This window comes from Ammospiza nelsoni, chromosome 2 (genome assembly GCF_027579445.1).
Source record: "Ammospiza nelsoni isolate bAmmNel1 chromosome 2, bAmmNel1.pri, whole genome shotgun sequence".
NCBI classification, from domain to species: Eukaryota; Metazoa; Chordata; class Aves; order Passeriformes; family Passerellidae; genus Ammospiza; species Ammospiza nelsoni.
The window spans coordinates 56,889,461-56,913,758 of record NC_080634.1 but is presented as its reverse complement, the minus strand read 5'-3'; the positions used below and the strand labels follow the sequence as shown (position 1 = coordinate 56,913,758).

Below are 24,298 nucleotides of genomic sequence, written 5' to 3'. Positions count from 1 at the left end.
CCCTAGAGCACACAAGTCAAATACTGTGTCTGAATCAGCAAGCTACTTTGAAAAAAGAAGTTTCTATAACACAGGGAGGGGGGGAAAAACTTCTTCAAGGTGTAATAGAGCAGAGAGACTTCTGGCAAATCTTGGTTTGGTTTTAGGATACCAGGAGAAAAATGTACTGAAAGGTGTTACCCTTTTGCTTGATACAGTCTATTTTAACACAGAATTCAGCAATGGTCTGGTCAGGAATTCCTGACCTAAATCCTCAGGAATTCTTTTATTAATTTTTAGTCCTTCTAATCCTTAATCTTTTTTGTCTAGATGGTCTAAGATTTCTGAAACTCTTCAAGATGGGATTTTTTTGTCACTGACTCTGAATAATTATTGGGGGTTTTATACATGACAGCAGTTTATGGATATACCTCCAAAATGTATCTACAGAGAAGCTTTTACATGCCCTGATATATAGAAAAAAATGGTGGGGACGTTAAACACCACCTCAGAGGCTCTGACCAAAAAGCGCAGAGGTCACAAGCAGATGCCTTGGTTTATACAGACGCCCAGCAGAGCTTTTTAATGAAGGCTGGTCCCTCTAGACACCTCTGATGAAAGCTGAATAACCTGTCAGAGCACAGCCCCCAGGTCCCTCAGCACAGAAAGTACAGCACAGTAGCAGAGGCTTTTCTCTTTGCTCCACCTGCACCATTTTGCAGCTGAGCCCCCTGTTGCAGTAAATAACTTCCTGGGATCCCTTTCAAGCAAGAGCGGGACTTGATCCTGGTGGAATATTCCAACTCAGAATATTCTGAGTCTTCTTCTGTGGTTCTGTTGGAGAGTGCCCAAAAGAGAGCTACGAATACAGGCCTTGAGGGGAAGCCGTGCGAGGAGCGGCTCAGGGCACCTGGGCTGTCCAGCCTGGAGGAGACTGAGGCGAGCCCTCATGGCAGGCACAGCTTCCTCGTGAGGGCAAGAGGGGGAGCAGGCACTGATCCCTTCTCTGGGGTGACCGGTGACAGAACCCCAGGGAATGGCCTGAAGATGTGTCAGGAGAGGTTTAGGTTGGATATCAGGAAAAGGTTCTTCACCCACACGGTGGTTGGGCACTGGAACCCGAGAGAGCTCGAGAAGCGTTTGGACAGTGCTCTCGGGCGCATGGTGTCACTCTTGGGGGTGGTGCTGTGCCGAGCCAGAAGCTGACTGGTTGATCCTTGCGGGCCGCTTCCAGCGCGGCGCACTCCGCGTGCCCTTCTCCCAGTGTCCCTGTGTCCCCGTGTCCCCGTTAACTTCCCGCTACGGAGCGCGGATCCCGCTGGGAGCCACCGCCCCGCCCCTCCGAGCCCCGCCCTCCCCGCCGTTCGCGCTTCCCATTGGTTGGAGTGCCAGCCCGTCAGCGGCCGTTGCCGTGCGACCGGCCCCGCCCCGGGGGCGGCCATGGGGGCGGTACCGCCCTTGGGGAGGTGCGGACCGGCGGCGGGGGTGCTCCGGTACCGGCACCCGCACCCATACCCATACCCATGCACGGCGCGGAGGAGACGGCGGCCGGGCCGCGGGTGAAAGCGGCGAGCACGCAGACCGACAGCATGGCCGGTGAGCCGGGCTGCGGGGGTGGGAGGGAGGGCGGGACGGGCCCTGGCCCGCCGTGACGGAACCATGGCCCCGTGGCGCTGACGGCGGGCCGGGCCGGGCCGGGCCGGGCCGGGTGGGTGTATGTGAGGGAGGTGTGCGCTGACCGGCCCCTCGCGGGTCTCGCCTCACCCACCGGGTCCTTCCAGGGACCGCCTGGTCTGTCCTCTGTTCAGGGGACACTTTCAGCCTCATACCGGGGCTGTTCGGAGAGCCCGCGCCTTCCCTCTCTGCCGGTGATGCTTCACAGAGTGCTCCTGACCGCCACAGGCAGTGCAGTAACGTGCATATATACATAAATATACATATATCTACATATGTATATATATATGCATATATGTACGTGTGTGTATATATAAAGTATCTGTGTACTTATATGTACCTATACTTTCATAAGTAAATATGCGTATAAGTATAGATAGCATATCTCTAGTACATAAGAATATAGATACTTTATATATATATATTTATATGCACTTGATACTATATATTTATAGTGTGTGTGTGTACATTTATGCTACATATACAGCGTGTGTATATATACATAAAGGATATATATACTTATTTGTGTAGTATCTTTAGCATATATCTATAAATTTAAAAAAAATATATATATATATTCTCCATCCTCCCGCAGTCCTTCTTGACAACACCCTTCTCCACGAGGGCCTTTTGATAACATAGGTTTGTATTTTGCTCCCCCCTTCCATCCCATTACAGCAATTTCTTGCCCTATACCAGGTATGTTTAATGTGCATACAATGCAATGTGCAGGGAAATGCTCACCTGCGGGGTTTTCTAACTAACTGCACAGCAGGCCTATGGTATGGGTTTGGTAGAGAGCAACTTTCTCACAGGGCTGGGGGTGCCCAGGAGAAACAGATGCTGGTAGATTGCACAGACCCCACTGCTGTGTCCCAAGGGAGTGGTGTATGCATACAGATGTGATGTTTTTGTGGTTCTCAGACTGAGCACCATGGCAGGGCAGCCAGCTCTCCTGGGTGGACATATGACTTTTGTTTCATCCCAGTTTCGTGGAAAGCCTGCTTCCAAGCAAGCAAAATTTATTAAATCTGAAAATGGGTTTTAGTTTCCTTTTCCCAGGCAGCAGAGTGATGTCAGTGGAAGCTTCCTCCTTGGTGTCAAGCACTTGTTAGAAGTTTTCAGGCTTTGGGCTAGGAACTCCTGCATTGTTGGCAGGACACAATCCTGGATCCGAGCCATGTCCGGGTAGGCTGTGCCCTGCTCCTGTTGGCTTCCAGGTGCAGCAGGGTTTATGGCACCAGCCTCCACACACACACACACACACACACACACACACACAAACACACTTTCCCTGGAGCATGCCTCGCCTCACTGAAGCAAGATCCATAACTAGGAGGAATAAAATCATACCTTTGTGTGAGGTGGGCCTGATGCACCTGGAGAGATCACTCCTCTTATGTGGCTTTGCTCTCTGTAGCAGAGAGCCTGATTCCTTTATTTCCCCAGTCTTCTGCAGTTGCTTTTAATTCTGTAAGGCATCTCCTGCCTTTTTCCCAGTCCATTTTAACCAGCCTTCTCTTCATCCTGTTAACCTAAGGGAATGTTTAACTGCCTGAGGTAAGATGCAAACACTCGGATATGATAACTGTAACTAAAGATCTTTCCTTCTTCAGAATATTTTCCTGCTTCTTCATGAATATAAATTCATGTCAGGATGTTCTTCAGTTTGTTTCCCATGCATTTGAGAGTCACATTTGGGTTAGGTGCAAGAAAACAAAGAGTAATTAAAACTATTTCGTGGTGCATGCAGTTTTAAGTCTACTCTGTGTGCCACATTGTGGGCCATTGCAGAAAACACAAAGGTGTGTGTGTTTGCATTGGTATAAAATGCACTGTTGGTTTTACCTTGCCACTTGGGAACTGTACATGTGTGTGCCATGACAGGAGTAAACAGGGGCTGTAATGAGAATGAACTCAAGTGCCCATTTAACAAAACAGATTCTGCTTCTTTAGGTGTGGCCTGTAGACTTTCTTTTTACTGTTGCCTTTTAGTACAGGTGACAACAGGTCTTGGTGTGTGCCTCTTGCCATTTCTAGCACACGTATCTGACTGTGCTACCAGGTGCCCCTTGCAGTGCTGGTGCCAAGTGGGGTAGCAGAGCTGGGCAGCCTCAGGAACAGTGGACAATGTGGCATCAGATAGTGCTGCTGACAGGCCCATATTTGCTTTTCAAACCACTCTTATGTGTGAAAAAAGCTGCTAAAATACCATCTGAAAATGGTGTTTCAGTCATGGATTGCATATGTTTATCTGTTGTTCTAATTGTTTGGGTTCACAGACATGTCATTAAACTAACCTCTCCCTCAGCTAGGCAATCTTAGTATCTGATTATATCTCTTCCAAGCTGCTAGACCTACTTAACAAATGTTTTTCTCTATTCTGTTCCATTCTTGCCACTGCCATTACCTCCTTTGCAAACACTGTAACATTTGTGGGAAAAGATAGAAATACTACTATTGTCAGACAGCACATGTGAGACCTGCAGAGGAATATGTGTTCATTACAGCTCTCTGTAAGCACCCCTGAAATGGGGACTGGAGATATTTCCAAGACTTTATAAACTTCTTGCCAAGTGTGAGGCAAGATAGCTTTACATCTGGAACGGTGCAAGCTTTACTGAGCAGCACAGTCAGTGCTTCCTCCTTTTTCCTTTGTGGGGCACTCAGTAGTGCTGAGTTGTGCTGGCCCTCACAGGACAACTTCCAGATTTGGACTAGAAGCACAGCACAAGGTGGTGCTCTGAGAAGGGATTTTGGATTTGGATATTTTGTCAGAAGTGACAGCCTGAGCAAAAGGTTTAAATTTTTATAAAAAAGCTAGCCAAAATCTAAGCAGACTGTGAGAATCCAGAAGCAGGATCTCCAGAACTGATGTAACTGGAAGGTTTCACAATAGCTCATCCTCTCTTGCTGCAGGCATCAGTGTAAGATCATGATGTGTGTACCTGGATATTTTTGCCCTCTTCTGTGGTGAGCCTGAAGCTGAATTAGAACCTGTCTCAGATTTCTCTAAGCATCTGTGAATCATTTGAGCACATTAAGTTTTGTGGGGTCTGATGGTCCGATCTGTGATTTCTGCTCTACCCCTCTGAGTCCAACAAAGTCACTGAAGCTCAGTGAAAATTTCACCAGTTCCTCTTGTTGTGCAAATCTGATCTCTGCATCTAGATGTGAACGTCATGAGTTGGCAATAACTGCCCTGAAAGGGATGGTGTGGATGTAGCTGCTGCAAGAGCAGAACCAGCTTCTGTAGCAGCTGTGGTATAAAAGACTTGAAAAATAATGTTCAGCAGTATGGAGTTTCTTTATAAATATTCTCTTATAAATATTTCTCTTTTTTTCTTCAAAACAGGTCAAATGCCAAGACTTTCTAAGGTCAATCTTTTTACTTTATTAAGTCTCTGGATGGAGCTCTTTCCCTCACATGAGCAGCAGAAAAAATCCCAGGTAAAATGTCTGTGCTTATTGTTAATTGGTCTTTCTGAAGGGCTCCTTCAGTGAATTTAACCCAACTGCTCTTTAGATGACACATAGTCCAGATTAAAAAAAAAAAACCAAACAACCAAATGTAGTAAACTTTTTTCAAATATTTCTTAGAAGTAGAAAAAAATCCAGTAGTAGGAGAAAAATAGCAAGATGGCTAAATAGCATGCTCTTTCTGAAAAACTGTGAAAGGCAAGATACTTACCCCAAAAGGTGAGGCAAGTACTAAAAATCAGCCAGTGTTTTAAAGAGCATGACAAAGGAGGTGTGGTATGTACCCTGTGTGGAAAGTCAGTATGGTTGTTGGTGCAGAGAGACTCTTGTAGAGTTACAATGTTCATGCCTGTAGATGAACAGTTCCTTTATACCGTGGAGGTGTACACGAGTACTTGAAATGTTTGCTGGTCAAGAACTTCTGGTAACTACTTTAGTGACAAGGAAAAGAAGCTGCCCTTGAGAATGGGTCTTCTAAACTGTAACCAGTTACTCTTCAAAGTCAAGAGGCATTTTCAGACTGACCTGGAACAGGATGTCCTGTTGTGATCAGAGTTGTTACTGGGCTTTTAAATGATAACTGCATTGTGCAGAGCATACCCATGTGCTAAGATCCATAGCACATGTATCAGCCAGGGCAAGAAGAGATGGGAGAATAACCTGAGTGACAATTAGGCCTAATTTTCGGAGCTGGGTATGTCCCAGGCTAGATCTGAAGGAGGAATAGATGAGCAGCAGCTACAGCCTTCAAAAGCAGTTTGAAATTTAGTCATTCAGTTAGAAATGGCACTTGGCTTGTACGTAGGGCTTTAGTGAAGTCTCATTTCTGTAACCACAAAGCAGTTGAATAACTTACAGATCTAAGGCAGCAGTGTTCAGTAGCAGCTGGATTGCTTAAAGAGATCTGTGTCACCAGCTTCATCAAACTAGTTTTTATCCAGTTTTTTCACAATACATGGGAATCCAGATGTAGTAGCTCTTGTCTGTGGTGTGCAGACTTCTTCCATGGAAGATTCTTTAGAACCAGGATTATTACATTAATGAAGAGATGAAATAAAGCTAAGGAAGCTATTGGCTCCCAGGATAGTCAGGCTTAAGACAGAAATTAAATTCATGAGCATTTCCAGATGCTGGCTGATTCAGAGAAGTTTCCAGCTATAATTGACAGAATTTTCTATGCTGCTTCTGGGTTTTGTTAAGGGCAAAGAAATGACCAGAAAAAATCAGGAATTTGTGACAAGTCCTTCTTTGGAGTTTGACAGAGACACGGCACCCTGATATTAACCGGCACATGTGAAAAGAAAACAACAAGAAGAAATGCTTAGGAAAGTGCAGATTGTTTAATGATTGGCTTGTACTGAAGAGCTCTGTGCTCTACTGCTGGTTGGTTACTATTATCCAAGGAAGAGATGTAACATCTTTATGGAATCAGTGTTGAAAAAGAGTAAAATAGTAATAATGCCTTTTTCTGTAGGTGAAGAAGAGTGGTCTGGTTGTGGTGAAAAATATGAAGATTATTGGTCTTCATTGCTCCAGTCCAGACTTGCATGCTGGCCAGATTGCGCTCATTAAACACGGATCAAGACTTAAAAATTGTGATCTTTATTTTTCCAGAAAACCATGTTCAACTTGTTTAAAAATGATTGTAAATGGTAAGCAATGACTGTAGTAGAGTGGGAGTAAATGTTACACTTGTAATTATAAACTGAAAGCCTGTTTTCTCTTTGGACTGTCCCACTTGTGAATGCCAATCCCTGATTTGTGTAGTGTGCATTGATGTTTTCCATAAGGAAAAAATGAATGTACATTTCTTGGAGCTGATGGTCAAGAAACTGGGGTTTGCTGCCAAGACCCTGTTTCCCTGTAATTTGCAACCATTATTACTGATGGTGCTTGTCTCTTGGCTGGGATGCACTGCTGAGGTTCTGACTGTCCTTTTGCACTCTGCCAGAGCAGCCCTAAGCCTCATGACAAGGCCTAGATGGATGTATTTTCCCTTGCTTTCCCTTTGCTTGTCACTGACCCCAGGGAAGAGTGGGTTTTTATGCAGAAATCACAGGGAGTACTTAAGGGTTTCCTTTCCCATGAGATACGAAGACAAACCAGATCATTCACTTCCAGAAATGGGATCTGCCGGTACAGCCCTTCTGCAAATATTGATTTTTAATCTCAGCGACAATGTGCTGCTGAGTGCTAACTGTCAGTGCTAACTATTTTTGTGTGTTGCTAATTTATCTGTTGTATGTAAGATGCAAAATTAGGCAGTCACAAAGATCTGGGAACTTGGGTAACTCAAATTTTTATCTGTAGTCTGATTATCAAGTTGGATAACCCTTGATACTTGTATCTACCGCCATTTTTGTTGTCTAGACACCCCTTAGAGAGGACTTAGGGCCTTAAAGAAGCAAAACCAGGGTTAGACAATAGTGTGTTGAATATGAGCTTTATGTTCCACTGTGCTTGCATGGTTCCTTCTGCTGCATTATCTTCTCTTCCAGCTGGGGTCAACAGGATTTCTTACTGGCCTGCAGATCCTGAAATCAGCTTGCAGAGCGAGGTATCCAATCCAATGAGCACTGAGGATGCAAAGCTGGATGCCAAAGCAGTGGAAAGACTGAAGTCAAACAGCCGTGCTCGTGTATGTGTGTTGCTTCAGCCTTTGGTGTGCTACATGGTGCAGTTTATTGAAGAAACTTCCACCAAGTTTGATTTTATTCAGAAAATAGCAAAATCACAGCCTGACTGTAACACTGACTTTTATACTGCATGTAGGCAAGAGAGAATAAAAGAGTATGAAAGTTTATTTCTAATTTCAAATGAGGAAATACACAAGCAAATATTGATGACAATGGGACTGGAGAACCTCTGTGAAAACCCATACTTCAGCAACCTTAGACAGAATATGAAAGATCTTGTCTTGGTCTTGGCATCAGTGGCTGCGAGCGTGCCTGTCTTTGGATGCTTTGGGTTTTACAGGAGCGGATCCCAGCGAACAAACGAGGCAGAGGATCAGTGTTTGCCCCAGGACGTGGCCAGGCACTGCATGATACAGGCCAGGCTGCTTGCCTATCGGACAGGTGAGTCCTTACTGGGGTGAAGGAATGATCCGTAGGGGGCTCAGCAGTAGAGCAAGTTCCTCGTTTCAGTCTTATTCTTCCAAATACTTCCTTGAGCAAGCTGCTCAATGCCATTCCTACACGTGTGAAATGAGTGCAACAATAATAGTAAAGACTCCTCAGGGGCACACAGTATTGTGTGTGAAAGCTTTCCATGAGGAAATCAGTGCAGGTGTTTCACATACAGTGCTGGCAAACTCTGCCCTGCCAATGTGTCCAACGCCCAACTGATAATAGAACAGAATGACATTTAAATTCTTCAAGCTGCTCTGAGGCTCTTTTTACTGAAGTCTCACAAGATGCTTCTGTTATCAAATAAATGTCAATATTTCAAGCAGATTATGTACTCTTCAGAAAAAAGCACTGAAATAATATCCTTCAGAAGGACATTAAGTACCATTATATTAAGTCTCCTAGTCCTAATGTTGTTAGTGGAAGTGCTTATATGTCTGGTGGGGATTTTCTTTGCACAGATGCTGGAGTTTTATGTCCAGGTTTCTGGTGTAGAAAGATAGTTATTGATTCTCCCTTGATAGAGATGACTTCTGTTAGCTTCTTTATTCTCTCTGGCTACCAATGCAGGAAAGTGATAAGTTCTTCCAGAGAACAGAAAACTTGGTGGTACTCCATAGAGATGTTTTTGTACTCTAGATATGATAGTTGCTTTTTTTAAACCATTGTAAGCAAACAAATAGTCCATGTACAAAGCTTAAACCAAAACTAATCCCCCAACACACCCATCCAAACCCAACCTGTTAAGTCAGGTACCCTCAGCAAATTTTGTCTCCAAAAATTGCAGAAATGACATTTTTTAGATGTAATTCAGAAGTTTCATGGAACCAGTTATGAGTTCTTTGTACAGTTTCCATTATACAGAACAAGATGGAATGACCAAGCTTGAGTACTCTTGGGGCAGCAAAATTCAGGTTTAGCTGTAGTATTAAGCCTGGACTCAGGTCTGGGGTTTGAGCCAACTTTTATTGTACTGCAATGAAATTAAAATAAATAGCAGCTCACACACGTATTTAGGTGCTTTACACTATTATATAGGTGCATATAAAGGGAGCAAGAACATAGGATGTTTTCTGTGCTGGTTTAATCAGTCATTATCATCATCTCTTCATCAGTGTCTAATAAATACGCAGAATATAGATGAAGACAGCTTTGATAAAGTACCTTTTTGGCAGGAAAGACCCTCTTTGAGTTACTGCATATGGTAGTGATACTAAGGATGATGGAAATGATTAATGGAAACAGTGTGTTCTGCAATATTAATCAATGGAAGCCTGAAATGTTTTTCTCCTTGATATGCTCAAGATTCTCACCAGTAGCTACTGGGGAAGATTTTCAAGCACCATAAAAGCCATCCAAGTCACATAAGGAAAGCTCTGTACCAGTTTTCCTATGGTGGTGATAGACGACACCACCAAAATCCAATTGTTAAAATTTTGTCTCTGAATTTGGTATAAAATAGGCCTAATTTTTATATGACTTCAGATCAAAGAAGCGTAAACTTAAAGAATAGCAGAAATTAAGTCATTAAATTAATGACTTAATAAGAAGGTTTCTATCAGTTAGCTCTCTCACATTTGTGAACCTGCCCATACATATTCTTGGCATGCATTTTCTTATCCATGTGTTGGTTGCTTCATTTCATTTGTGAACAGATGTACACAGCAAAATCTTAGAATGACTGCCTTGCAGTAAGAACACGCCCAGCTTTTACAGTGGGATCATATGATTTACAAGCTTTTAATCTTTCTGCATTTCTTTCCTCCTGTTCACAAAGCAACAGTAAATGTTATTCCTTACTCTAGGATGTCATATGTTAATGTATAGGTAACTCAGAAGTGCTTTATTTGTTATTTACTCCTAAAATATTATGTATTTTAGAGGATCATAAAACGGGAGTTGGAGCTATTATTTGGGCAGAGGAAAAATCAGTAAGTATTGGAAAAGTTACTTTTTCTTGAATTTACCAATTCATACACTGGATTTGCCCTTGTTATTCTCCTTTAAGTTTATACACTTCTGTTTTTCATGCACACACATGCAGGTTTAGTAACTAAGTTGATTGATTCATTGTAATGCTTTAAGATGAAGGAGAAGTAGAAATTATTTTAGTAACTACAACAGTTATTAAAATAAATGGGAATCCAGATGTAATAGCTCTGGATTTTTAGTGCACCCGCTTCCCCAGTCATTGTCAGTTATTCCAGGTATCCTGGCTACAAGGTGTTGCCACAGCTGCTGATCAGGCAGCATGTGTCCTGCACAGCCCCTCTTTACAGCTCTTTTTAGGAGAGGTCTCAGTGCAATTATAGCCTGATGGTCTCCTGAGGATATTTGTTGCAGTGAAATGCTGTATGGGCTTAAGCACATTCCTTTTTAGATCAAAGCTGTATTTTTCTGTGAATATTGTTACAGTGCTTTTTCCCATCCAAACAGAAAGTTTTTGTTCTTTGTATCTCTGCTTATGCATGTTACCAATCCCAGGAGGCCTCATTCTTCATGCAGCTGCAACATACTCTTAATTTGCTTTTAACACTTCCGTCGTCAGCTGCTTATGGCTATTTTGTTTCTTTTTCTTACTTCAATCGCCAGTTGCCTCTTATCAGCCCACTGGTCACTGAGTCTGTTAAAAGACTGGCAAAACACCATCTCTGGCACATCAGGGATGAACTCCAGCTGTATTTAATCATGTGCATTGTTAAGGAAGGACTAAATCCTTCAGACTTCTTGTCCCTGCTGTCAGTATTACTTGCCAAAAGGAAAGCCTCAAAAGCCTGGTGCAGGTAACAGAGGTGTTACACTTCACCTGTGCAGTTCCTACAGGGCTCAGTGGAGGCACTGTAGCTTCAGACAGGCATGGAGCAGTTGGCAAGAGCTGAGCTGTCTGAGCATGCAAAAGTATGCATTCCACTGTACTTTGACTTAGAACTCAGTTAAAATACCATCCAAATTTGATGCCTTGTTTACTGTTGCAGAGAGGCTGTGATGGAACAGGAGCAATGTATTTTGTAGGCTGTGGTTACAATGCCTTTCCTGTTGGATCTGAATATGCTGATTTTCCACACATGGATGATAAGCAAAAAGATCGGGAAATCAGAAAGTTCAGATACATTATCCATGCGGAGCAGAACGCCCTGACATTCAGGTAATGGGTATGTTCTCACCACAGAGAAGAATGAGATGGTTTGGAAACAATTCCACAATAAATGCATGTTGTGGTTTAAGCCCAGTGGGGAAGATGCACACCAGGCAGCCTCTTGCTCACTCCCCTGCCCCAGTGGAATGGGAAGAAGAATCAAAAGTAAAACTTGTAGGTTGAGACAAGAACAGTTTAATTGAAGCAAAATTTATTAATAATAGTAGATGATAATAAAAATGAAACCCAAGGTAAAAACAAGTAATGCACAATACAATTGCTCACCAGCCACTGATCAATGCCCTACCCTATCACCAAACTCTGATCAATGTCCCTTCTAGGTGACTCCCCCAGTTGATATACTGGGAGTGACTCTATCATGGAATATCCTTTGGTCCAGTTTGGGTCACCGTTCCTGCCTCTTGTGCAGCTCCTCACTGCCAGAATATGAATCAAAGCACTTGATTCAGAGTAAGCATTACTTAGCAACAACTAAAACATCAGTCTGTTTTCAACATTATTCTCATACTAAATCCAAAGGACAGCACTGCACCAGCTGCTGAGAAGAAATTAATTGTATTCCAGCCCAAACTAGGACAATGTATGATGTCACTGTGATGAACTGTGGATTGCAATCACAGTCTTTTTTATGCCTGTGTGTAGAATTTGGATGTATATTGGCACAGTCAGCTCCTAGGGTTTCTTGAGATTTCTTATATGAACTTGGGTTTTAAAGGATATTGGCTCCTTCAGTTATCCTTCAGATACAAACCACTGGCTCTGGTTCTTGCTAGACCAAAATGAGGAAGTGTGGCAGTTGGTGAAGCTTCCAACAATAATAGGTGTGGAGACATGGGATGGGTGTTGTTCACAGATAGTGATACCAAGCCAGATTCCATTGTGTACTTGTGCACTTGATTAGGAATAAGTTGCTTCTGAGAGTAAATAACACTTCTTTGCTTGCTTTTTGAGGCATCAAATTTGTAACAATTGAAAACTACCAAGATACAAACTCTGAAATTCTGTTTTCTGACTGCTTGTAGGTGTCGAGAAATAAAGCCAGATGAGAGAAGCATGATATTTGTAACAAAATGTCCATGTGATGAATGTGTCCCTTTAATTAAAGGAGCTGGTATCAAGCAGATCTATGCAGGAGATGATGATGCTGGAAAAAAGAAAGCAGATATATCTTATATGAAGTTTGATGAACTTGAGGGTGTAAGCAAATTTACAGTAAGTGTCTAAATGCACTGTATTCTAAAAACTGGGGGCAGCATTGGTGGGAGAGTAGAGTGAGCAGTCATCTGCAGCCAGCACAGAGGAGTGCTGTGCTGTTTAGTCAGGTGAGTGGAATTGAGAGGTTGCTCTGTCACAGTTCTGGGGAGCACTGCTGTGCCATGTGCCAGAGGATGGGGCAAGACCCTCTCTTTATCTACATGGAGGATTTCCCTCTAACTCACTGTTGTTGGAGGTGGTCTCTCCACATGGTGAAGTTCTGTCTGAGCCTCCCCTGTCACAGCATGACAGCTGGTTTCAGAGGTTGCTGTGTGATTTTGTTGATCCTTCCAGCAGCTCCCAAAAGAGCTGTGGTGGGTTTCAAATGTGGCCAAGTGCACCTGCAGTCAGGGCAGTCTCCATGACAGACTGCAGCACTGTAGGTGTGAGCAGCTTTACCATCTGCATGCTGTAATAGTCATTTGTCCTCAAAGCAAGAGGGTTCAAGAGGGAGTCCTTGATTCCCCACCTCACAGGTCATGCCTTTCAGTGAAGGCCTGTAGTGTACTTTTCCTGTCGCACTTAGCTCCTTATTCTGTCTTCTGGAATAAGTAAACATTTTCTTCTTGTTTTATCAGTGGCAGTTAAGTCCATTGCACACTAATGCACTTGAATTCCATGACCCTACAGCCAGGGAAAGTAAGTATTTTTTTCATTAATTCATTTTATGACTGCAATCAATAAGTGAGATCACATTTTAAACTAACCTGATTCCCTCTGAGATTGTTTTGTCTTAGTCTTGATTTCAGTGAGTTAAATTTTGCTATGAAACATTTTCTGAGGTTTTTGAATAGATGAGCTGTTATAGTAATAACTAACTGTAATAGGTGAACTAACTTGTAACAAAATGCTTGTCATTGACACACATTGCAAAATCTAGCAATGCTACTGTGAAGGTCAGCAACATGCTGTTTGGCACGTAGATAATTTTAGACTGCTTTATCATGTTTTAACTTTTGTTCTAGAAAGACTTTTTAGATTGTGTTCTATAAAGAGTATCATTATTTTTCAAGATAAATTGGACTGGACTCCTTAGAGTCACAAAATCCTTGTTGACACACCCCTGTAGCAAGGGACCTGTCATCTTTTCAAAACAGAGTTTAGATAAGTCTTACTTTGAAGCCTTTTTGTGCTACAAAACAGACCCATCACAGGCATCTGCTGTCAGCTACCAATCATTAAAATGTTACTCATCCAGAGGGGAAAACAACATGGAAAATGGCAGCTAAATAACTTTTGTGCTTCAGGCTTGAACATGCAGTGTAAAGATGCATTGAGTACTGTGTCAGGAGTGTAAGACAGACTGAAGGTAGTTTTTATGGCACACAAATAGCCACATACTCTGAGCAAATTCCTATCATGTACTGAGATATATTAGTGGAGAAGGTGTTTTGTTAGCTACTTCCTTGTGGGCTGGGGGAAGGAGGGAGGGAAGGGCTCAGAGTAGTGTTTATGGCATTAGTGATCACTGCAAAACGTTAGGGCTTGTTTGTCCCTCTCTCTCTTAATGACCCAGCTGGAGAAAGATTATTCCTGGGGTACTTTGTTTGACAGCTTTTAACAGGGCTCATTTCTCTTACAATTTTCTTTAATGTGGTGTGCCTGCATTTTCAATACTGCACTGGTTTAAGTTCCTCTCTTTCCTTGGTGTATTCCTGTTAGCTAATGATTATTGCATGTTCCTCTGTAAGGAGAAGAAGACAATCTCCACCCCATTCCCCACCCCCAGTGTTACTCCAGTGTCCCTGTCCATGCTGAGTATTGGCTATGCTTGCTGTTGTATTAATGGTCCATGCATGTTTTTTTCTTTAGATGGGGTCCAGAAAACAAAATCGCTGGATGACCAGCAGCACCAAAGCAAGAAACTGTGTCTTGGTCATTACTGAATAATTAAGCACTTCCTGCAGTCTTGCTTCGTACTTTTTATAATACAGCCTGTTTGCACTTTCAAATAAGGAAGAGTTTTATTTATTGTTTGGAAAGTGAATTTTAGAATAAGTTTATTTATGATGTCTTAAATGTTTTACAGCGTTACCTGAAGGTCTTTTTAATTTAGAAGCTCCTGGCAAAAAAATGCTGCTTGTATTTTCTGTGAAAGTAACTGGGTGGCTGATCATTTTTAACACATTAAAAAAGAAAACTGAAAGTTCATTGGTGGTAGATCAGAGTAACAATAAAATGGTGTCTTATTTGCTTGTGGTATGGATTGAGGGAATGGATTTATAAGTTCTGGGCTAGAAAATGGCAGAAATAAGCTGTACTTCTTCAAATACAGTCATCAAGGGAATCTTCTAGGAAATGGTAGGTAAATAATCACCAGCAACTCTCTCCCTTCTTGAAAGTGGCTTTTGCTTCTGAGTCTGCTTCTCAGTATAATGGACACAAAACCATTGGGATAGCAGTCATTGCTAGCTAAATGGTTTGGAGACCAATCTTGTCTCTCATACACACTTCTACCATACAGCAGAGCTGCTTAGTTTTCTGGTACTTGCCTTGCTGCTCCGTGTGCTTCCTCACATGTAGTCCATCTGAATTAATGAAGACTAAAATTAGCTTTTCTTTTTCTCAGTTTCTGGAGGCAGGCATAAAAGCATTTTACTGTATGTATCTCACTGGCACATACCTGTGAAGATTGCTAGTGTTGAGGTTTTGTTAATCTTCAGTGACAGGCTCCTAGGACTACAGGAGCTAATAAACCATCAGTGTCCTGTTGTGTCTTAGATAGGATGATCTGTACCAGTGAAATAGCCCAAATCTTTTCAGGTGCTTTTCTCTTGGATGACTGCGCTACAAGGGTGACATTGAAACAGCCCCTGGAACTGCAGTCTAGTGTGGCTAGTTTTGAAGGGCCAAGTAATGCATAACCAGAACAAAGAGTTGTACCCAGAATCTTTTGATTCCCATCTGTTTCCTGCTTTGAATCTGACCTCGAACTGTTTGTTTTAGCAGATGTCCCAAGACTTTCTGTTCACTCCTCTGCTGAGCTCTCCAGTGCAAATGCTTTAAATCTTTTTCTGTTCTTGCTGGTAGGATATGTAAACAGCCCTTTCCCAGTTCTTTCATGCATCTTGTCTTTGCTGCCCTTCCTAAAGTCCTGGAAGGAGAATCATGTCCTAAGATGCATCTGTAGATTCTTTTTGTTTCTTTTAGGTTTTGGAGAAGCTTGGAACTGCATAGCAGGACTGTGACTGGATAGCATACACTGTCCAAATTAGAATAAAAAGTGTGCTGTAGTCCACCCACTGAAATCTTCTTGTTTCCATAATCCATTGGCAATGGTCATCTACTTGAAGTAGAAGCAAGGAAAAAACAAGGCCAGTTTTAAGGCCCCTTCAAGTTTTATACTGATCAGTTTGCTGGTATCAAAATCAGTAAAATCTGTATCTTGATAGGAACAGCTGAAATTGAAAAGTCCCTTAAACCTCATAGGTGGCCTGGGTACACAGAGAAGTAAATGAAGTCAAATATCACACACATGAAATAACTACAGTGATTGCTGCTGCTAGTCTCTGCTTCAAGAGGAGTTAAGATTCTACCTTTACTTTTATTTACTTTTTTTAAAAAGAAGATTTTTTTACAAAACTTTCTGTGAAACTTGTAATCCTTTGTAAGGCTGAAGGCTTGGAAGCCTGGCTTTATTTCTGTCTTACTACATTCTACAGAATCTTCCAGAGGCTGAGAAATTTCTCTAGGCTCTGATCGTCAGTATAACCCTACCTTAATTTTTACTGGAATTACGAAGTAGGGACTTTATCTTGACCAACAGGAGCAATGCAAATGGGGTTCCTCTCTCAGCCTATGGACTCTGTAGGTGCTGCTCAGCTTGTCTGCTTACCAGGGAGAGCTACAGAATACTGGACATCTCCTTCAGTGCTTATTTTGCAAATCAACTCTAGGATGTTTGTTTCTTATATAAAAACTGCAAGGTATTTACTCAAGAAATGTAAAAGTTATATATTTTATACATTGTATGAAATTCGCATATGCATTTAGAGACTCATTCATTTCAGAACAATCATTTCAATTGCAGGTATTAACTATCAGTAATAATTTGGCCTTCTGACTGAGAATTACAGAAATTCTCTGTTAACTGTCTGCCTTACAGCAAAACATGCTTCCTGCTAATAAATTACTCTGACAGTAAGTACTGAAGTGTATTTTTAAATGCTTTGGGTTATTAGGAACTTTACAGAGTGCTTTGGAATGTTCACACTCCTTACAGGCCTTCCTCTGCTCTGCCTGAAGAATTTGTCTCAAATGAGACTGTGCCTCCTGTGAGCCCTGGGAAAGTGCTGGGATCTCATTCCTTGGCCCATGAGGATTAATTTCCTCTTCCTTGGGAGAATGGGAACTGCATTCAGGAGCACTGCAAGCTGCCACCTCCATGGCCTGTTTCTTGGTTGGAGAGGATCAAAGTGGACGAAGCTTTGACCATCCAACAGTAAAACTGGTTCCTGTCTCACCTCCTGCCTTGCTGCCCTGCATTGCATGTGTGGGCATCCCCAGGGGCCCCGGTTCCCAGTCCCCACAGAGCAGAGCAGGATGCTGCGGTGACGGGGCCGCAGTCCGAGGCCGAGGACAGTGCCTGTCCCCAGTGCAGCTGTAGGGCAGCGAGGCTGAACCATCAAGTGGGTGATGCTGGGGCTCTGGCCCACCAGGGGTTTCACATCCACCTGGTTCCAGCCCAGGCATTTGGACTGAAGGCCCAAGAGCCAGTGGAGTGTATTACAGCTATTCCTACAGTTTTCCTGTTCAGCTGAAAGGAATCCACTCAATGCCCTCCAAGACTGGCTCATGTTGCAGAGCCACATACCGTATGTGGGGACAGATGGGAGATGCCTTTCAGAAGTGCTCTTGAACTGAAATGTCACTGTAGATCACAGTGAGCAGTCAGTGGGACGCAGCCAGGCTGGCAAAGGGACAGGCTTCCCAGAGCCATATTTAATGTGGGGACTACTCTGAAAAGCTTTGTAGTCCTCTAAATAGGTTTTTTGTTTCAGCCATTGTGCCTGCAAACCAGACTCCAAATATCTGGCTTTAATTTCTTGGATCCAGTAAGTTACATTGCTTGGAGAATAGGAATGCAAAGAAGGCTGATGGTATGTGCTGATTTCAAATAGATCTGGGTTACAGTTGTGTTGGGTTAGTGTGGCAGGATTTTGGTCATGGGTGGCTTCTGGGGTTGGTTCTGTGAGATGCTTCCAGAAGTTTTGCCCATATCTGACATCCAATGCCAGCCATCTCCAGGATGGATGAATCTCTGGCCAAGGCCAAGCCCAGCAGCCACCACGGTGGTGCCATGGGATAATAGATTTAAGAAGTGAAGAAAAGCTGCACCATTGCAGCCAGAGAGAGGAGTGGGAATATGTGAGAGGAGCAACTCTGCAGACACCGAGGTCAGTGGAGAAGGAGAGGCAGGAGGTGCTCCGGGCACAGGAGCAGAGATTCCCCTGCAGCCCCTGGTGCAGAGCATGGGGAGGCAGCTGAGCCCCTGCAGCCCAGGTAGGTCCATAAGGAAGCCTGTATTCCCCTGCATCCCAGGTAAGTCCATAGGGCAGCCTGCATTCCCCTGCAGCCCAGGGAGGTCTGTAAGGGAGCCTGTACCCCCTGCAGCCCAGGGAGGTCCATAGTCAGCCTGTATCCCCCTGCAGCCCAGAGGGGTCCATAGTCAGCCTGGATCCCCTTGCAGCCCAGGGAGGTCCATAGGGCAGCCTGGATGGCCCTGCAGCCCAGGGAGAACTCCACGCTGGAGCAGGTGCCTGCCAAAGGAGGCTGTGACCCCATGGGAAGCCCGTCCTGAGGGGGCTCCTGGCAGCATCTGTGGGAAGTCAGTGGAGAGGAGCCCCTCTGGAGCAGGTTTGCTGGCAGGACTTGTGACCCACATTGGAGCAGTTCATGAAGAACTGCAGCCCGAGGGAAGGATGCATGTTGGAGAAGTTCATGGAGGACTTTCGCCCGTGGGAGGGACCCCAGGGTGGAACAGGGGAAGAGTGTGAGGGGTCCCCTCCCTGAGGGCGAAGGAGCGGCGGAGACAAAAGTGTGGTGAGTTACCACAGTTCCCATTCCTCTTCCCCGAGTGCTGGTGGAGGGGAGGAGGTAGAAAATTCGGGAATGCAGTTGAGCCCAGGAAGAAGAGAGGAGTAAAGGGGAATTGTTCTAAGATACCTTTATTTCTCATTACCCTGCTCAGATTTGATTGGCAATAAATTAAATTAATTTCCTCAGCGCGGCCGCCCCCGGCAGCCGGCGAAGGAAGGCCGGGAGAGGGCGCTGGTGGCGGGGAAATGCCCGGGGAGGCCGCGGAGAGCGGGACCCAGGGAGTGCCGGGCTCCACAGGGATGCTGGCACTCGCGGCGGGCCTCTGCCGCTCAAGAGCCGCTCCAGCTCTCGTCTGCACACAAAATTTGTATTGCATTATTTACATATATTATATTAGTGCAGCAAATGTCTTAGGGCTGGGTGTGTAAAGATAGGGAGGCCACACTCTTTCCAGTGGATCCCAGTGACAGGAGCAATGGGTACTCACGAAGCACAGGGAGTTCCATCTGAATATGAGGAAAAAATTCTCTATTGCATGGGTGACAGAGCACTGGAACAGACTGCCCAGATAGGCTGTGGAGTCTGCTTCCCTGGAGACACTCAAAACCCACCTTGGTGCAATCCTCTGCAGCCTGTTTCTGCTCTAGCAGAGGGGCTGGACAGGGTGGTCTCCAGAGGTCCCCTCCAACCCCAACCACTCCGTGATTCTGTGATTGTGACCAGTACCCAGAGAGTCCTGCTGCTGCAGACAGAAGAAGACAAAGGTGCGCTGATGGTCATGATAAACATCAGAACACTCGAGGCAGCTCTAAGGTCATAAATGGGAAGAGGAAAAATTGTGGCTGGCACATCTGCTGTGTAGATAAAGGGCCTTCTTGCTTGACGTGCAGCAGCACAGGCTTCACCATGCTTGGGCTGGGAACAGACATGCAGAGGAAAATGCTGAGCATGGTTTTTTCCCTGGGGTATATTGCAGTGTGACATTTATCTTCTGCACCCCAAGTATCAGCTGTTTGTACAGGAAATTTTCCACTTTGATTTCCCAGGAAGCCAGGCTCTGCCTCAGGACTGGGTGGTTTCCTGTAACTACAGGATCATTGTTGGAGGGATGGGGTCTGTTCCAGCTTCACCATGTTCCTCAGTGGCACAAGGCAGGTATACTTAAAAACTAAGCCTGACTTTTTCCTCCTTCACCCTCATTGCTCAACTGTCTGTACTTTGGCTCCAGTGAGGTCACCTCACTGCTTTGCCAGTAAATTTTCCACCAGGGCAGTTAAATTTCTATCTTGGAGGAAAAACAAGAGGTTGGAGAAATGTGGGGAAACCATGAAGCACTCGGACAATAACTTCAACAAAAGCCAGGCCTCTGGGACGTGTCACACAAATGCCAGCACAGACACATTTCCTCCTCCCCAATGTTATTTCAGAACTACCTGAAAGACATATGTAAGATAGTGCGAATGCCAGTGCATTCACTTTCACTTAGTCTTTCATTCCTGTTGTGAGGCAAGACAGATTTAGCTAGAGAAAACAAAAGCCAGCAGGAATCAGAGGAGCTTAACTGCATGGCTAGAAGTTGTGTGTATTAGCAGGAGAGCTGGGTCTTTTGTTGGAATGAACATATGTCTCTCCTCCCTCTGCAATGCCTGCTGTCCCCTGGGACGTCCTGCTTTCTTGCCTGTTAGTCCCCAGTGTCACTTTCCTTTGAGCCTTTGACAGGAAGGCTGTCAGCCCACAGCAAGAACCTGCTCTGTGCTATGAGCTAATTGTGGCTCTGCCCTTGACGTTCCTTGGGGCACAAGGCGAGTTCATCTGTGGATATAAATGTTCCCCCACACCCAGTTTTAAAATGGGGAGGAGATGCCTTTCTCCACTTCCCCCATGGGATTTTGAGAGCCCTGCTCCTTGCAGGCTCCCACTTGTCCCGGCACACAGAGCCTGTTGGGCATCTGACCATCTGCCCGAGCAAAGGCCGGCTTTGTTTGCTCCCCGCTGGCTGCCGGGGCAGGGCTGTGCCGGGTGTGCCAAACAGCCAGCCCTGGCTGCGTGTTTGCACAAACAGATGCAGCGGGCTCTGCTTTGACAAGGGTATTTTTAAATCCGCTCCAAATGCTTGTCAAGCCAGCTGTTCTACAAGGGAGTTGAAGGGCACTGCCAAAGCTGAGCGCCAGTAGAGACAACGTACCCAGCAATTTGGAAATAAAGGACCTCTATTCATAAGAGTTGAGTAAGGCACTTCATGGCCCCAAAGACAAGGTGCTGTCTTCTCCATGCTCTCAGAAGGAATAACTCTATTCACTGGCATAGTGGTAGCTCTTCCCAGGAGAGCTGCTTTGGGGATTTGGGTGGGTTTTGTTTCTTTAACTGTGAGGAGCTGGGCTATGATGCCATGGCTGGGCTGGTGTCTGTCATGCAACCAAAAAACTGCTCCAACCTGTCACCTTGGTAGTCAGGTGCTGGTTGTGTCCAACTACTTGTCAAACTCAACATGCTGGAGGTGTTGTCTGCTGGCACAGTGTGGCAGTTAAAATACATGGGTTACATTTTTGGCTATGGGACAATGACATTTGGAAATTCCATTCCCAAATCTGTGCTTGGGGGAGAGAGTGGCTCTGAAGAAAAGCACACCATATCCCATGTCCCTGTGGGCATCAATACCAACGTGCAGACCTGAGCGTACACCAAGGGAGGGACGAGGTTGAGACACGTGGGACACCTGGCCATGCCTGCTGTGCCGTGCCACAGCAGGGCTCTGCAGGGCAGCACGGGGCTTTCCTGGGCCAGTGCTCAGCAGCAAAGCCCTGCCAGCAGCTGCCCGTGCCCGTAGGGCAAAGGAAACAGCCACAGGGCTCTTGTAGCAGTGGTGAGGGTGCAAGGCACGACGGTGTGTCACAGGATGTGCTGGCACCCCACCCGTCCCTGTCCCCAGTGCCCCGGCATTACTGAGCTGGGTGGGGGGAGCTGCTGGCCATGGCTGGGCCATGGCTGGTGCTACACCCCTGGCACAGGCTGTCCTGTGCTGCTACTCAATGTGACACAGCCTGAGGTGGGAAAGGTAATTTTTACCCCCTCTCAAGCAATGCCATAGGAAGGGGGTGGGTTGTTTGATTGTTTTTCCTCCTCTCACATTCCTGGAAAGAGAGGCCAGCTCAAGGCAGGCGCTGTGGAGCAGGACCATGAGTCAGGAGGGTTGGGCTCACCGCCTGCCTCTCCTTGGGGTTTCTGGGGAGCTGGGCCAAGTCACAGCCCTGTGAGACACTTGGCTTAGAGCTGAACCACATGGCCAAAACTGCTAACTTTGTTTTAGGTTTCTCCTTAGCCTGATCCCACGTTGCCTGCCCAGCACCAACTGTGCTCAGAGCTGGCTTGGGCTGCTGGTACCTTGTGGCCTTACACATCAGACCCTGAGGGACTGGAGACTTTGCTGGAGGCAAGGCTTCCCTTCAGCATAGGCCGGGATGGCAATTCCTTCTCCTCCCCAGGCCACAGCAGCTCTTGCTCACAGGATTGCCTCTCACCATGGGGCAGAAGCTCCCACTGGATGCTCTGGGACACCTTACACTCAGTCCATGAAAACCTGCATCTTTGTGCAAGAACACTTAGTCAAGGAGTGGGAGAGTTACATACAATCCCTTTTATGTCATAGGGACCAAAACCTATATCCTCTCTGCCTCAACTTTCACTGCCAGGCATAAGATGTTCTGCAGAAAGGCGCTTTCTGCCAAAATGTTGAAGTGCTACTGCTTCAGAAAGAGAAATGAAGCATTTGTTGGCCCAGAGAAAAAGCTTCTCTACTGACCAAACACCACTGCATCCCTTGGAGAGAGGCCTGGGTTCTCTCAGCCCTGCTCCAATTTCACAAGCAAGAGCAAAGCACATGCTAGAGAACAAATGGGATCTGGATCTCCTCTCCCTCTTGTGAGTGCTGTTATCATTAGATAACAGCAGAGGCCTAAGTCATTCTTTCCTTCTCATCTGATCTTGTCTCTGGAGAATGCAGATTAAGAGGCTCAAGCGGTCTTAACGCCCACATTTGTGGAAGGCCAGAGTCCTTGGCCTCTCTCGGGTTCACACCTGCTGCTGTACACACCAGGACACTCTGGGGAGCCTGTAATCAGATTTTCCTGATTTCAGCACAAGCTGCCCAAATCCCATGACAGAAGCTTATGGTTCAAAGATTCCTGGCACTCTGCTGTATCAAATAAGGTTTGACATTGCAGCATCCTACATCGTATGTCGGCAGAGATTTCTTCATGTGATCCAAACCCCCTGAATGCTGTGTGCAGAATGGAATGGAGAGGCTTCCTCCAGCTTCTTTATCTTTTCAGTTTACAGTCTTCTCTGCTGCCTTCACTCTGATGAACCACGTCCTGAAATCACACAGCTCCCTCAGATAGTAATTTCTGATAAACTCTGAGTTCCTGGTGGGAGCACTCCCTTAGGCAGGAGAACCACCTTGACTGAATTCACCAAAGGAAATTGGGAGTTCTGTCATTATTTCAAAGTCACATTAGAAAAGACTTCATTTTCATTTACTTATTGCTGTGTCCCCACCTGCTGTGAAATATTACTATGGTGCTTAATTTCATCTTCACCAATTTTTATGCTTTTTATTCTTTCAAAAATCTAAGCAAGTTGAGCTTGGGGAAGACTCTACTTTGAGATGGGTTGTGTGATCTACTGCAGGACCAGCTTGTGGTAAGACAAGCTGCAAGGGCCCTGGCATGTGTTGTTTTACCCGTAAGACCTCTTCTTCCCCTCCCCTTTGCAGACACACACAGAGATCCCCTTTTTCACAAGCTCTCCTTACCACCTGCTTTCTCATGTGGTACAAAGCCTCTTTGCCCTGGAAAAGGCTTCCTTTGCAGGGCCAGAGCACATCACTATTTCCTGTTGGCCTGACACCTCTCTGCCCATGCAGACACCAGGGTGGAGCCTCACTCCTTGTGTTACCATCAGGTTTGCATCTCTTCAAGTGCTCCTCTGCGTCCAGACCATGCAGACAAAGCACTGCCAGTGTGACCCCTCACAGACTCTCTGGGCACCTCTGTGTGGGTCACGCTCCCTGCGTCAAGGGCAGGCATTCCCCAGCAACACACCATGAGACACTTTTTCCTAGCACGGGCTGGAAGCCCAATGTTCTCATGTGACTCCAGAGGCTGAGGCAATGGACACGTGTCTCTGTGTTAATCCAGCCCTGGAGACCAGCCCCACCCCAGGAGCTCAGAACACAGCCAAGCACCCTTTGGATTCAGGCTCCAGATCTCAGAGGATCAGACTTAAATGACTGGCTCCAAGCACTGTGATTCCAGAGAAGCTCCCTTATGGACCTGCAAGTGACCACTGCCAGCAAGCACCACCTGCAGGCAGGGGCTGAGGCTCATGGCCAGGCCAAGCTGGGCTGGGGTTGCCAGACCCCTGCCAGCCAGGGCTGCAGACCTGATGCTTCAGAGAGCATTGGCTTCGAAGACAGTGCTCATCCCTCTCCATCTGCTGAAACAAGCTGACAAAGGAGAGAAGGAATTTAGCACTATATGGAATCTGGCTGTCCTGAAAGGCAAGAGAGAAAAAAACTCAGAGACAGAAA

General features: G+C 45.3%; 1 protein-coding gene across 1 annotated transcript; it reads left to right on the top strand.

Annotated features, from left to right (window-relative positions):
• Positions 1-1,435: 1,435 nt before the first annotated feature.
• CDADC1 (cytidine and dCMP deaminase domain containing 1) lies at positions 1,436-16,816 on the top strand. Its single transcript, XM_059466339.1, has 9 exons — positions 1,436-1,575; positions 5,009-5,103; positions 6,608-6,785; positions 7,632-8,210; positions 10,143-10,192; positions 11,237-11,406; positions 12,441-12,630; positions 13,251-13,311; positions 14,485-16,816. The coding sequence occupies exons 1-9, from the start codon at positions 1,503-1,505 to the stop codon at positions 14,556-14,558; spliced, it is 1,470 nt and encodes a 489-aa protein (XP_059322322.1). The 5' UTR covers positions 1,436-1,502; the 3' UTR covers positions 14,559-16,816.
• Positions 16,817-24,298: the final 7,482 nt, after the last annotated feature.